The following is an 11529-nucleotide window of genomic DNA, read 5'->3' as shown; positions in this document are numbered from 1 at the left end:
TCAAGTATCTCCATCAAAATCAAGTTTGCAGCGTGCCAGGTAATCTTTACACTCTTTGACCCGGTTCTTAAACTCTTCCATTCCCATAATCTTGCTGTCCTTCCCCAATTCAAGATGCTCCACTTCTTCCACCTTAGAAACGACCTCGGTCTTCAGATCGGCGACAGATGCATATTCCATGTTCCAGCACTTCTGCAGCAAAGTGTTGAACATCAGAAACCCGTCAATAGAACAACTAGCGTATTCACCGTCTGCATCTAATAAGAAATCTGGGTCGTCGCCCGTGAGGATGAAGTAAAAGCAAGATCCAACAGCAAACTGCTCGGTTCCGACCCCTGCTTTGCCGAAATGACCTTGCTTGCTCATCTTGTAGTAAGGTTGGTGTGCACCGACGATGTATTCCCCGAAATGGTACGCGTTGTCAAAGTCACACAGTTTGACATTGCTGCGATGGTCCAGTAAGATGTTGATGGGTCGAAGATCACCATGTATCAGCTGCAGCTGCTCAAGCCAGGAAGCAGCAGCAGATATCTGACACATCCAACGACATCGACCTGCCCTTCAAATAGGTCTTTTCTCGCTGAAATGATGGTAAAGGTCATGTGTCTGCCTTTCGAGAAATAGATAAAAGGGGGTGTTGAGAAAACAAGGGACTATATTCTGATGCCAGTTCCTTGGTCGGCAAAGAATGTCGTATATCGCACTCTCGGTTTTCATTCCCTCAAAACTGTCTGCCTCCTGTCGATGATCCTTGCCAGCATTGTTTTCGAATCTCCATACGGTCTTGACCACGATCTTATCACTGACTTCAAATACGAGACCGGTCGCGCCGCTTGCTAGGTAGCGAGAAATGGTGAATGGCGTTCTCACACGACCACAATTTTCACCCATAATTTAATTGACCAATTCAAAATGGAAGGGATTGGGAAATGGCTCTCCGTGGATGACCTGATGCTAGCGTTTCGAGTCCAAGTCCCTTATGGCAGTAACGCTGTGGCTCGACTGGCTTTACTTTGGCTTCGCCAAGTTCTGTTAGGTTGGTAAGAGTATCAGAACATATCAGAACATACAGAATGCGGTGCATTTGACAACAAAAGATGAACAATTGTCCAGCCCCAGTCCAGGGTAAGGACGGAGCGTCCGGGGCCGTCTGGTCACTAGGACACTTCAGGTCATGGGAGATCTGGCATGTTCATCCATTGACAACGGCTGGTTCATAACTGTTGCCTTCTAAGCCTAATTTGGTGCTTGTGCCTCAAAGCCAAGGAGATCGTCATGGCCAGACACTGTGGATATCTTGAGGTACTCACTCGAACAATCAAGATAGATATGACACACTAACAGAGGTGCATTTTCCATTCGTGTCGCCTCATTTAAAGTATTTCCATCGACTTGCATTCCCTCCGTAAACACTGCTATGTAGCTCACAGCCGACCAGCCGCCAGCATCGTCAATTCCACCCTCAAACATGGCAGCCTTCGTTCCTCAAGCAGCGCCCCGAGGTCCGTTTGGCCATCCTGCTCCGATCAATGCGAATGCAGCTCCTCTTGGCACTTTTGCTCCGGGCACGAAAGTTCAGGTGGGCAACCATAGAGTTGTTATCGAGAAATACCTCTCGGAGGGCGGTTTCGCCCATGTCTACGTTGCCCGCCTGCCCAAGCCCGTTGATGGCTCCCATATGGCGGTGTTGAAGCGGGTGGCTGTGCCAGACAAAGAACATCTGGCGAATATGCGGACAGAGGTGGAGACGATGAAGAAGTTGAAGGGCCATCGACATATCGTCAGATACATTGACTCGCATGCTTCCCAATTGAAGGGGGGAGGATACGAAGTCTTCTTGCTGATGGAGTACTGCTCGGGAGGAGGGTTGATCGACTTTATGAACACAAGGTTACGGAATAGGTTGACAGAGCCAGAGGTTCTACAGATCTTCTCTGACGTGGCCGAAGGGGTGGCCTGCATGCATTACCTGCGACCACCTCTCCTGCACAGAGACTTGAAGGTTGAGAACGTGCTGATTTCCAACTCCGGCTCCTCGACAACATACAAGCTCTGTGATTTCGGTTCTGCGGCTCCACCAAGACCAGCTGCATCTTCCGCTGCAGAGGGACGGCTCATTGAGGACGATATTCAGCGGCATACGACCCTACAATATAGAAGTCCAGAGATGATTGATGTATACCGAAAACAACCAATTGACGAGAAGAGCGATGTCTGGGCGCTGGGGGTGTTCTTATACAAACTCTGTTACTATACTACGCCTTTTGAAGAAGTCGGACAAATGGCTATCCTCAATGCACGCTTCAAATATCCCGCGCATCCGTCATTCTCGGACCAGCTCAAGATGCTTATAGCAACAATGCTGAAAGAGGATCCAGCCAAGCGACCGAATATCTACCAGGTGCTGCAGCAAGCTTGTTCAATGCAGGGAAAAGAGAATCCAATTCGTGATATATACACAACTCGAAGCCAGTCAGAGAATCGAAAAAGCATCCAGTCGCCTACTTCAGTTGGAATAGCTGCTTCAGCCCCTGGTGCTATGCTGTCTCCACCGGTACAGAAGAAGCCGGCCGCACTACCTGATATTGCCCCTATGAGGAGAGGCAGACCTACCAAAGCGACATCGCATCATGGGTCAGCGCAACCAAGTCCCTCGCCGTTACGAATGATGGATGAAATCGACCCTTTTTCTTCATTGGATGGTGGTAAAATGGGTGCTGCAGATGAGCTTTCGTCACGTTTCCCCACCCTTGACCAGTTCTCACTTCTCACAGAGAAGAGCAACCAGTTTGATTTTGAACCATCGGCCGCCGACAGGCCTGTGCCTGAGAAGGCAGACCTCTCCCAGAGGGTGCTAAACGCTCTGGCAGACGAAGCATTTGCACGACCTCCTTCGCCTGGACCACCGAAGCCTACCAAGACAGTTCCTCCAGTGATCAATCCTTCATCTCGTGTTGTTGCCGACGGGAGGAAGTCATACGAAACCAAAGACGTGCCCCGGCTACCAGACGATATTGCATCCCCAGCCCCTCACAGACCGTCGATGGTTTCAACAGGAACAATGACGTCGCCCTCTCCACCGCCTCCGTCTGGTGACAAATCAATCCATCGATTTCCTCCAGCGAACCATACAAGACGTCCTTCAAGCCTACCGCGGTCATCGGAAGCCAGTAGACCAATGTCAGGAGTCAGCAACGCTGGTTCAAGGCTACCTAATCTGCTCAGCCAGGATGCCGCGAAGTTGCAGCAGGTCGCACTGGCTGAGCCAAAGTCACCCTCTTCCTCCAGACCATCCCTTGAAGGCTCCCGGCCAACTATGATGGAAGTTGATAGTGGTGTCAGCAGGTCGAAGTCTACCAACTCCAAATTGCGCCCTGCTAGTATGAACATTGTTTCCAAAATGGACTTCTATCGCGGCCAGAGATCAAGCAGGCCGTCCACCAGCACGGCCGAGAGGCCTACCCACGAAGATAGCCCGCCTCTACTTTCGGTCGAGTCCGATATAAATATTTCCTCAGATGTGGAATTCCTGCGGGCGAAAGAGGAGGAAGACAAGACATTTAAAGGACATAAGCGCCATAGTAGTGGCTCGGGGCAGAAGAAGCGCGGCAGTCTCCCGTCACTATCATTATCTGGCACCAAAAATCTCCTCGCTGGCAGATTCGGTGATGCATTCAGAAAGTTCGAGGCTGGTAACAGTGGATCTAGCCACAGAAGTCGAAGTACGTCTCCGTCGCGAGATCCTATTAACGTCTTGACCCCTATAGCTGGATCAGAAGCGACTGATCTGAGTGAGGAGCGACATGGTCTAGACGAAACTGAAGATCTATCTCCTGAAACACGCCGTGAACTCGAGCGAAGGAGACTATCGGCTGAGGAGAAGAGAGTGGCGAATGCGGCAGCCGAGTACCGAAAGAGATTGGCGGAGAAGGGTGGAGAGCGAGGCCGAGATCCTACAAGGGCTCTGTCTATACAAAACAAGGTCCAGTCCCTGTTGAAGGAAAATGATCGACCAGCGACCAAGACAGCCGCTGGCTATGGGCGATACACTAATTCGAATGGTTCTCCGCAGATGAGTCAGTTCGAAGCGCCACAGAACATGGCAGTCAAGCAAGCGCCTCGAAATCATGCAATGCAGAATATTGCTGTTCAGTCGCCTCCTCACGTGGATAACTCTTTGTCGGAGCCTCTACGTACCGTCACTTCACCGGCTAGTCTTCCTTCGACTGCTCCTATGAATCTTACTTCTCCGAGGGCCTCAATAAGACCAGCTGCTCCACCAAAGCCGAAGAATATGAGGACGGGCACGAGTGAGACAGTTGAGCAGCCTGCAGAAGCTGGTCCAGTCAACAACATCTCGGCGAGCAGTCCGGCTGATGACTGGGAAGCCACATTCAGCAAACGATATCCCAGCCTGTCTGGTCTGGAAATGGTCGAGACAGAGATTGACAAGGTTGCTACAATCCGGGCGAAGGAGGTATAGAATAAGCCAGCCAGTACGGAGTAGTGAGAGAATATGAGAGAATATAAAGAGAGAATACCAGCACCTTCCTTTGCTGCAATCTGCCCGAGTCAGATGTGCATATTGCCCTATCGTAGCTTTTCCGTTGAGCAGTGACGACCTGCGCCTGCCTGGCACAGGAACATTGCAACTCCATCACCGCGTCTATGCGCAATGTCTCACCATCTTCTCAGCATTTTGTCCATACTAGTAGTTCAATACAATTGATCTCTCAGTCTCGCCAACCTTGAATTTCACTCTTCGGCCCCCACTCTCTTCTCCCTGGGTCGTCTCCCCACACTGACCGATTCCGAGAATGGCTAGAGGCAGGAAGTGGGGAACGGCTGCAACGGCTGCAAGGAACCGTGAGCGCGATGGAGACTTCGACCCCCCGCCCCCCAAGAGAGGTCCCCCAAAGAAGCCTACAAGCACAAGCCCACGCAAGGGTCGAAAGGCTCAACAACATAACACCGTCGACGAGGGTGTTGCTGCTACCCCTGACGATACTGGCTCACAAGCACAAGCTCAAGCACAGAACGACGACAGCACCTACGATTCTTCTCCGCGCAACGAGACCTCTCAAACCACCCCCTTAGCGACACTTGCTCGCCAAAACGCTGCACGAAGTACGCGAAACAACAAGAACTTTCTTGATCCGAGTTCGGGCGGTTTGGTGGCAGAGCAAGCAAGCAGTTCTTACGCTGGGCCGAGTTCCAATACACAGTCTAAGGTCGTTGTTCTGAAAGTTCCTGCGCACAAGCTGCGGGAGATTGTAGAAGCGCATGCAGCCCCAGAGAGGAAAGTGACTCTGAAAGTTTCACCGGAGAAGCTGCGGAAGTTGTTGCAAGAGACCGGTGAAGGGAATCTTGAATCGGAAGCGGCAAAGCAGCCGGAAACACCTCAGGGAGGAGAATCGGCAGGAATGGCTCCCGTCAAAGACAAAAATCCACACGATGTGCTCGATGGTGAGTCAATTTTGACCAAGGAGGATTTTTACCAGTACCATGATATTGATCACACAGGGCCAGATCATTTCAAAAATGTCATCCAGAATCTCTACGATATTGGCAGCATTACTCATGGCTATCTACCCGAGTCTCACGATCCCCTGTTCAATAAAAAGTGAGTCGCCCTAGGTTCTATGCGGGTTTGAACACACGCCATGATCAGTACATATGTCCCTTGTATGTGCCATTATATTGACAGTCCGACCGCCGCAGCATCGATTTCGTCCGATCTCTCGCCGCACTTTCCAACCTCACCGCAGATAATTCTACCCACCCCGCCGCTCCCACCATCCGGGAAATTCTCATCCCACCCGAAGTCATCGACTACGTCGCCAACGGCCGTAATCCTGACATCTACACGCGCGAATTCGTCGAGAACGTCCAACGCGGCAACCAAGTGCTCAACGGCAAGATGCAGGCGTTTGGCACATTCGCCGAGTTGTACGCCCGAGAGACCAAGAGTGCGATACCGGAGCTGGCGCCTGCGATGGATCGTCTGATGGAGCATTCAGGAGGGTATGAAAGGGAAAACGGGACGGGAGATTGGAAGATGAAGAAAACACAAGCAAACGGGTCTTGAGCTGCCATGAACAGGCGGCTTTAGGCTAAGCATCACCTTCAGCGGGTGACAAAAGTCCATTTACAAGGCTGGCCGGATGGAGTATCTGCTCGTGGCGCTGCGCTTACATGCATAGCGCTGGTTCGGTATTGGCATTGGATTCGGAGTTTCAAAGATACCCCAAAAGCGGTGGCCTAAGTCCAGAGAGTGGTGATCCTGGCAGATGCGCTACTACTTGTGCAATAGTTTCTCAGTCTTCAAGAAATCGAAGAGAATCTACGGCGAGAACGCTGAGAACTCACTCTTTCGAAGTCTAGCTACAAAGAAAGGCAGCTCTACTGCGACTCTGTTTATCCTTACCCTGTTCGCCGAAGTCTGTGCAACGTACCCGATCCCGCGCCCTGCCTGCTAATACTCATCAAACTGCCTATCTGCCTCCATGTCAATTCCGATCGTGATGCGGCCTTGATTTTAATTCGCTTCCTCCTCCAACCCAACTGCGGCTGGTCGTAGCAAGAATGCCAGCAGCTTCCCCCCTCCAGCCTCCTCCCCGTCTCTTCCCCCCCCCCCTCTCCCTCCCTAAGAAAAAGTAGTAGACGTCCCAACGCGCTCACCCCTCCAACTCCAACCTCCCCCTCCACCCGCCCCGCTCCACCAGCACGAACTCAAACCCGCTCGGTCTCGTCGGCCTCCCCGCGTCATATTCCTCCCAGGGCACATGCTCAAATGCATCCAACCCCTCCCCCCTCTCCCTCGCGTCTTCTCTTTCCGCCCAATCTCCGCCGCACACACCACCCACGCCACGCACAGCACCATCATGTCCTCCGCCATGCGCGTGCCGGGACACACGCGCCGCCCGAACCCGAAGGCCCTGACGACCAGAGAGAGCGGGAGCCGGGTCGTTTGCGGGTAGAGGGTTGGGGAGAGGAAGCGGGTCGGGTTGAATGCTTCGGGAGACGGGTAGGTGACGGCGTTGCGGGTTAGGGTGTAGTGGTGCCAGAGGAGGAGGGATCCCTTTTTCAAGAGGTAGGGGGTTTTTGTCGTCGTTGTTGTTGTTGGGGTTGCGGGTGTGTAGAGATCGTCTCGCGTGAGGCGGTGGGGGAATCCGCCCGGGAGGGTGGGCCGCCAGCGCAGCGTCTCTTTGAGCACGGCGCGGATGATGGGGAGGCGTGGCATGTCGCTGAGGTCTGGCATTCGTGGCTTCTTCTTTTCTTCATCACCTCGTCCAGGGCTAGATGGGTGTTGCGGAGACTGCTCGCTTCCTGTTTCGCGCTGAGTTGTGTCGGAGGAGACGCGACCGCACACTTGGCAGATCTCTTCGTAGATCCGGGACTGCCATTCTGGGTACCAGAGCATGGCTTGGAAGAGGAGTTTTAGTGCTGCGGGCGTGCCGGCCATGGAGGCTTCGATGTAGGCGCCCAGGGTGTAGGCTGCCTCGTGGGGGGTTAGGCTTGTGGATGTCGCTGTGGTTGAAGGTGAGGAGGGTGGGGATGTGGTGCTGCTGGTGTTGGTCCATTTGGAAGGGTTGAGAAAGTAGAGTTTTGATATCGACCACGGCTCCTCTTGTTTCGTCTTCTTGCCTTCACTATCGTTCTTGAGTGATACAGCTCCGTTAGAACCACTTTCCTCTCCCTTGACATTCCTCTCCGCAGCGAGCGCACTACCCATCCTCTCCCCAACCCCAAAGAACATCCGATGGATCATCTCCCTCTCCCGCCGGAGATACTCCTTCCCACTCTCCTTCCACGGTCCCAGCCAACGCGGAACGAATCTCAACCACGGACATGCATTGACGGCATATCTTGCCGGTTCAGCCGCTTTCTCGAACTCGTTGTAAAACCCCACCCAGTCTCTGACGTACTTCTCTGACGAGGATTTGACTTCGTAGCCGTAAGCTAGTTGGGAGACGACGCCGCAGATGTAGGCTTCCAGGATGTGGTGCCAGTAGGTTTTGAGGTCTAAAGTTGGGGGAGGAGCAGCGGTAGCTGTGGAAGGGGTGGTTGTTGTGGTTTGAGATGGGGTGGTGGAATATGTGGCGAGGAATTCGTCCAGAGTTCGGCGGACGTTTTGATTCAACGCGGCAATGTAGTGTGGGTTGGAGGCGTGTGACTGGAGTTGCGCAAAGTGAAAGAATTTGCGTTGGCGGCGCCATGTATCTGTTCCATATCAAGCAATCGATTAGCATGTGTCAGTCATTACTGGGACTTGGTTCGAAGTAGAACGGTGCTAGTTGTGGGTGCTCACCTCCATACTTGATGATCGGCAAGTGTATTTCGTCTCTCAAAACTGTGATGTAGTGTCTATCACTATATATATCCCCTCTAGCTCGTAACAGGTCGTTGCAGACTTCCTCCGAACCCAGGACAATGAAGGTCTTCCCCAAAGCGGAGATCCGGTATATTGGTCCATACTCATCAGCCCATACTTTCAACTGCTTCCACGGATTCTTCTTAGGAAACTGGAATGCGTTGCCGATAATTGGGAGGCCTGCTGGTCCCGGAAGAGGGTTTCCTTGTGATCTGGGAGGTTGGAATTTGCGCCAGTAGACGTAAGCAGAGATGAGTAAGGGAAGGAGTTTCACAAGAAGAGGGATGCTAAAACTGCTCATGTCTTGACAGCTGAAGCAAAGAAGAACAACACATATGCATAGGTGATAGAAACCATAGGAATCAGAGAAGTGGATTGTGAAAGGCATTTGATTGGTTGGATCTTGCCATTTCCCTTCCCGGAATGTAGATATTGTTCTTGCATTGGACCGGAAGACAATGCCCGCTGAATTATGAGACACATACCTACCATCAGATCCTGCGTGGTAATCTTCTACCACTGTCTGCGGCCTGTTCCCTCAATGCCGTGCACAGCAGTCGCCGTAGGTAGGTCTTGATGTTAGAGAAATGATAACCTAACCGAGCATAAACAGCGCACCTTCTGCTGTACTGCTGGGATTTGCCTGCATCGATACTCTTTGACCCTTCAATTAAGAAATCAAGCGTCATTGCAAAGGCAATGAATTCAGTTTGAATTGTTGCTGTGGGTGACGCTTTTCAATGTGATCTCGATACGGTACAAACATGTCAATGGTAATGATACTGATCTTAAATGCGAGAGCTAATACTTCTGTCGACCTTCGAGCAATTACTGTAGGATAATATTAAACTCAAAAATACAGTTTGCGATATTTTGCTACGTGTGTCACAAGCGTTTTGTTACAGAATCGATACGTGTTTTAACTCAGCCAGGCATGTATTTTTGGTATCTGTGTTTCGCGCTATTTCGCTTGATATAGCAACTCTACGTATAAATGCTCGCTCTGCGCACTGAATTAGATACTGTGCATTGCGAAAGTGTTGCAATTCCTTGGCGCTACCCTCGAATTGCTGGCGCCGCGGGGCAGAATTGCGGTGAGATGTAGGAATAGCTCCCTAGGGCCGTAGAACGCGTAGAAATTGCTTGAAATTGCTCATAGACCTCGCTGACGCCCTTCTCTTGCCCTATCTCAACTGCTGGCCCTTGGTGTTGAGTTCGCGATGAGCAAACTGCGCTTTTCGAAGTCGACCGTCGACGAAATGGCCCTTTTGCTTGCTACAGGCGTAGAACCACGAGAAATAGCTTATAGATTTCGATGCCACGCTTCAACTGTGGGCCGAATCCGGCAGAATATTGATACGTTCGGAGAGCCACGGCCAGCGCCTCAAGCGAAGATGGGTAGGCCGCAAAAAATCACTCCAGAGGCGCTTGAGGGCCTCCTTGATTGGCTTCTGGATAACGGCTCGGAGAAGAAGCTCTCGTATCTAGACGAAATGGTAGCGTTTCTAGATGAGGAGTATGATATAGAAGTATCGAAATCAACTGTCTGTCGAACGCTGGCAAAGGAGAAGATCACACAGAAAGCTGTTAGTACTGTATCACTCTAATTCGCACAAATTCGGACTTACTTTGTAGGTTGAGCGTCAAGCTGCTGAGCGAGATGAAGACTTGCGAGACTACTATAGAGCTCAGATATGTGAAGTTCGTGCTGAGGAGGCTATATTCGTCGACGAATCGGCTGCGCATGAGCGCACAAAAGACCATAAAAGAGGTTGGTCTCTACGCGGCGTACCGTGCAGAGTAACAGTACCAAACGGGCGCTCAAGGAGATGGAGCATCTTGCCAGCTATAAGGATTAACAGCTATCTCGACTATGAGATATACCACAGCAGCTTCAACCACAAGAGATTTAACGCATTTATTCAAAGATTACTAATAAAGATGAATCCGTATCCTGGGCCACAGTCTTCTTCAGTTTCAGTTTCACAGTAACTACTTACTGCGTCCGAATTGTTTTCGACCATTCTCACAGGTTCCCAGAACCAGCGGTCTACTACGTTATACCATGATACCAACGTTATACCATGATACCAACGTGCACAAGCTACCTTCTCAATTTCATCGCTACACTTATCTTCTGGAGTGGAGCCTCGCCTCACATCTTGACCTTGGACATGCCACTACAACAATTACCCCTTATGAAGCCCACCAACTGTACGTTAAGAAGCATACAAAGAATTACTTTTGCCATTGTTATTTTCGTGTTGATGAAACCACTATTAATGTGCCCTATAATACGCTTAAGGCGCTATAAAGCTATAGAGAGATAGTACGGATAGAGAGCTATCAATTAATAGTATAAAAGTAGTAGTAGCTGTTATGATTAAGTTATAATTGTCAAAAAGCAAACTGCTATCTTGATAGAATTTATAGTATTAAGTTATAATATCCTGCCAAGCCTAAGTCTTAGCACAAATTTCCTATTTGAGCAAAATTTTGGAATTAAATTCTGTGAGCTTATATATGCGCTAGTAACTTAAATATACTCTAGTAATTAAATTTTTACGTGTTCCTATACAAAATAAAAGACAATACATGTAAACTTAATACACTACTTAACGTCTATACACACTCCTCAACGCCAACTATCCTCTATCTACGAGCTTAGAGCGTCCTCGCCTCTGCTCTCCTCAGGTATATCAAGATCAAGCTCACTCAGGAGATGCTCTACAACCTCGTCCTCAGGAGATGCTCCGCAACCTCGTCAACGGCCTCCGGATGCTGTAGATGCCATATTTTGTCGTTTTTTAGCAAATCCATCTTGATACCAACGTCGATACTAATATCCTTCCATTCTTCGTTGCTCAAACTAGCCAAATCCGAAAAACCCACGCCAGCACTTATCAGCAGGTCCTGTGCACAGTTAAATGCAGCACAGCGCGCAGGCCGAGCACGGATTCGAGCCTGAATGAAGGCGAGTAGTCGGGCATCCTCATCTCTGGCCTGTAGGATAGGGCTACTTGGCAAGGGTAGCGCTGACGCTGGCGCTATAGCAGATGAAACTAGGGTCTCTATATCTGTATCTTGAGCCCTGTTATCTACGTTTTCGTAGATAGGAGTAGCCGGCGGAGGACCCCTTGAGAGGTTGATATTGA

The 11529-nt window shown here is 50.6% G+C and overlaps 5 protein-coding genes across 5 annotated transcripts; 3 read left to right on the top strand and 2 right to left on the bottom strand.

Moving 5' to 3' along the window:
* EPUS_08050 (uncharacterized protein) lies at nucleotides 1-540 on the bottom strand (the record flags this gene model as incomplete). The annotated part of the gene is made up of 1 exon (XM_007789472.1): nucleotides 1-540. The coding sequence occupies one exon, from the start codon at nucleotides 538-540 to the stop codon at nucleotides 1-3; it is 540 nt and encodes a 179-aa protein (XP_007787662.1).
* A 928-nt stretch (nucleotides 541-1468) lies between these two features.
* On the top strand, nucleotides 1469-4483 carry EPUS_08049 (uncharacterized protein; the record flags this gene model as incomplete). The annotated part of the gene is made up of 1 exon (XM_007789471.1): nucleotides 1469-4483. One exon carries the CDS (start codon nucleotides 1469-1471, stop codon nucleotides 4481-4483), a length of 3015 nt encoding a protein of 1004 aa, XP_007787661.1.
* Nucleotides 4484-4817: 334 nt separating this feature from the next.
* EPUS_08048 (uncharacterized protein) lies at nucleotides 4818-6088 on the top strand (the record flags this gene model as incomplete). Its single annotated transcript, XM_007789470.1, has 2 exons — nucleotides 4818-5623; nucleotides 5722-6088. The coding sequence occupies 2 exons, from the start codon at nucleotides 4818-4820 to the stop codon at nucleotides 6086-6088; spliced, it is 1173 nt and encodes a 390-aa protein (XP_007787660.1).
* Nucleotides 6089-6646: 558 nt separating this feature from the next.
* Nucleotides 6647-8675, bottom strand: EPUS_08047 (uncharacterized protein; the record flags this gene model as incomplete). Its single annotated transcript, XM_007789469.1, has 2 exons — nucleotides 6647-8223; nucleotides 8312-8675. 2 exons carry the CDS (start codon nucleotides 8673-8675, stop codon nucleotides 6647-6649), a joined length of 1941 nt encoding a protein of 646 aa, XP_007787659.1.
* Nucleotides 8676-9594: 919 nt separating this feature from the next.
* EPUS_08046 (uncharacterized protein) lies at nucleotides 9595-9981 on the top strand (the record flags this gene model as incomplete). Its single annotated transcript, XM_007789468.1, has 1 exon — nucleotides 9595-9981. The coding sequence occupies one exon, from the start codon at nucleotides 9595-9597 to the stop codon at nucleotides 9979-9981; it is 387 nt and encodes a 128-aa protein (XP_007787658.1).
* Nucleotides 9982-11529: the final 1548 nt, after the last annotated feature.

This window comes from Endocarpon pusillum (genome assembly GCF_000464535.1).
Source record: "Endocarpon pusillum Z07020 unplaced genomic scaffold scaffold112, whole genome shotgun sequence".
Classification (NCBI taxonomy): domain Eukaryota; kingdom Fungi; phylum Ascomycota; class Eurotiomycetes; order Verrucariales; family Verrucariaceae; genus Endocarpon; species Endocarpon pusillum.
The sequence above is the reverse complement of the archived record's forward strand: the minus strand, read 5'-3'. Positions and strand labels throughout refer to the sequence as shown.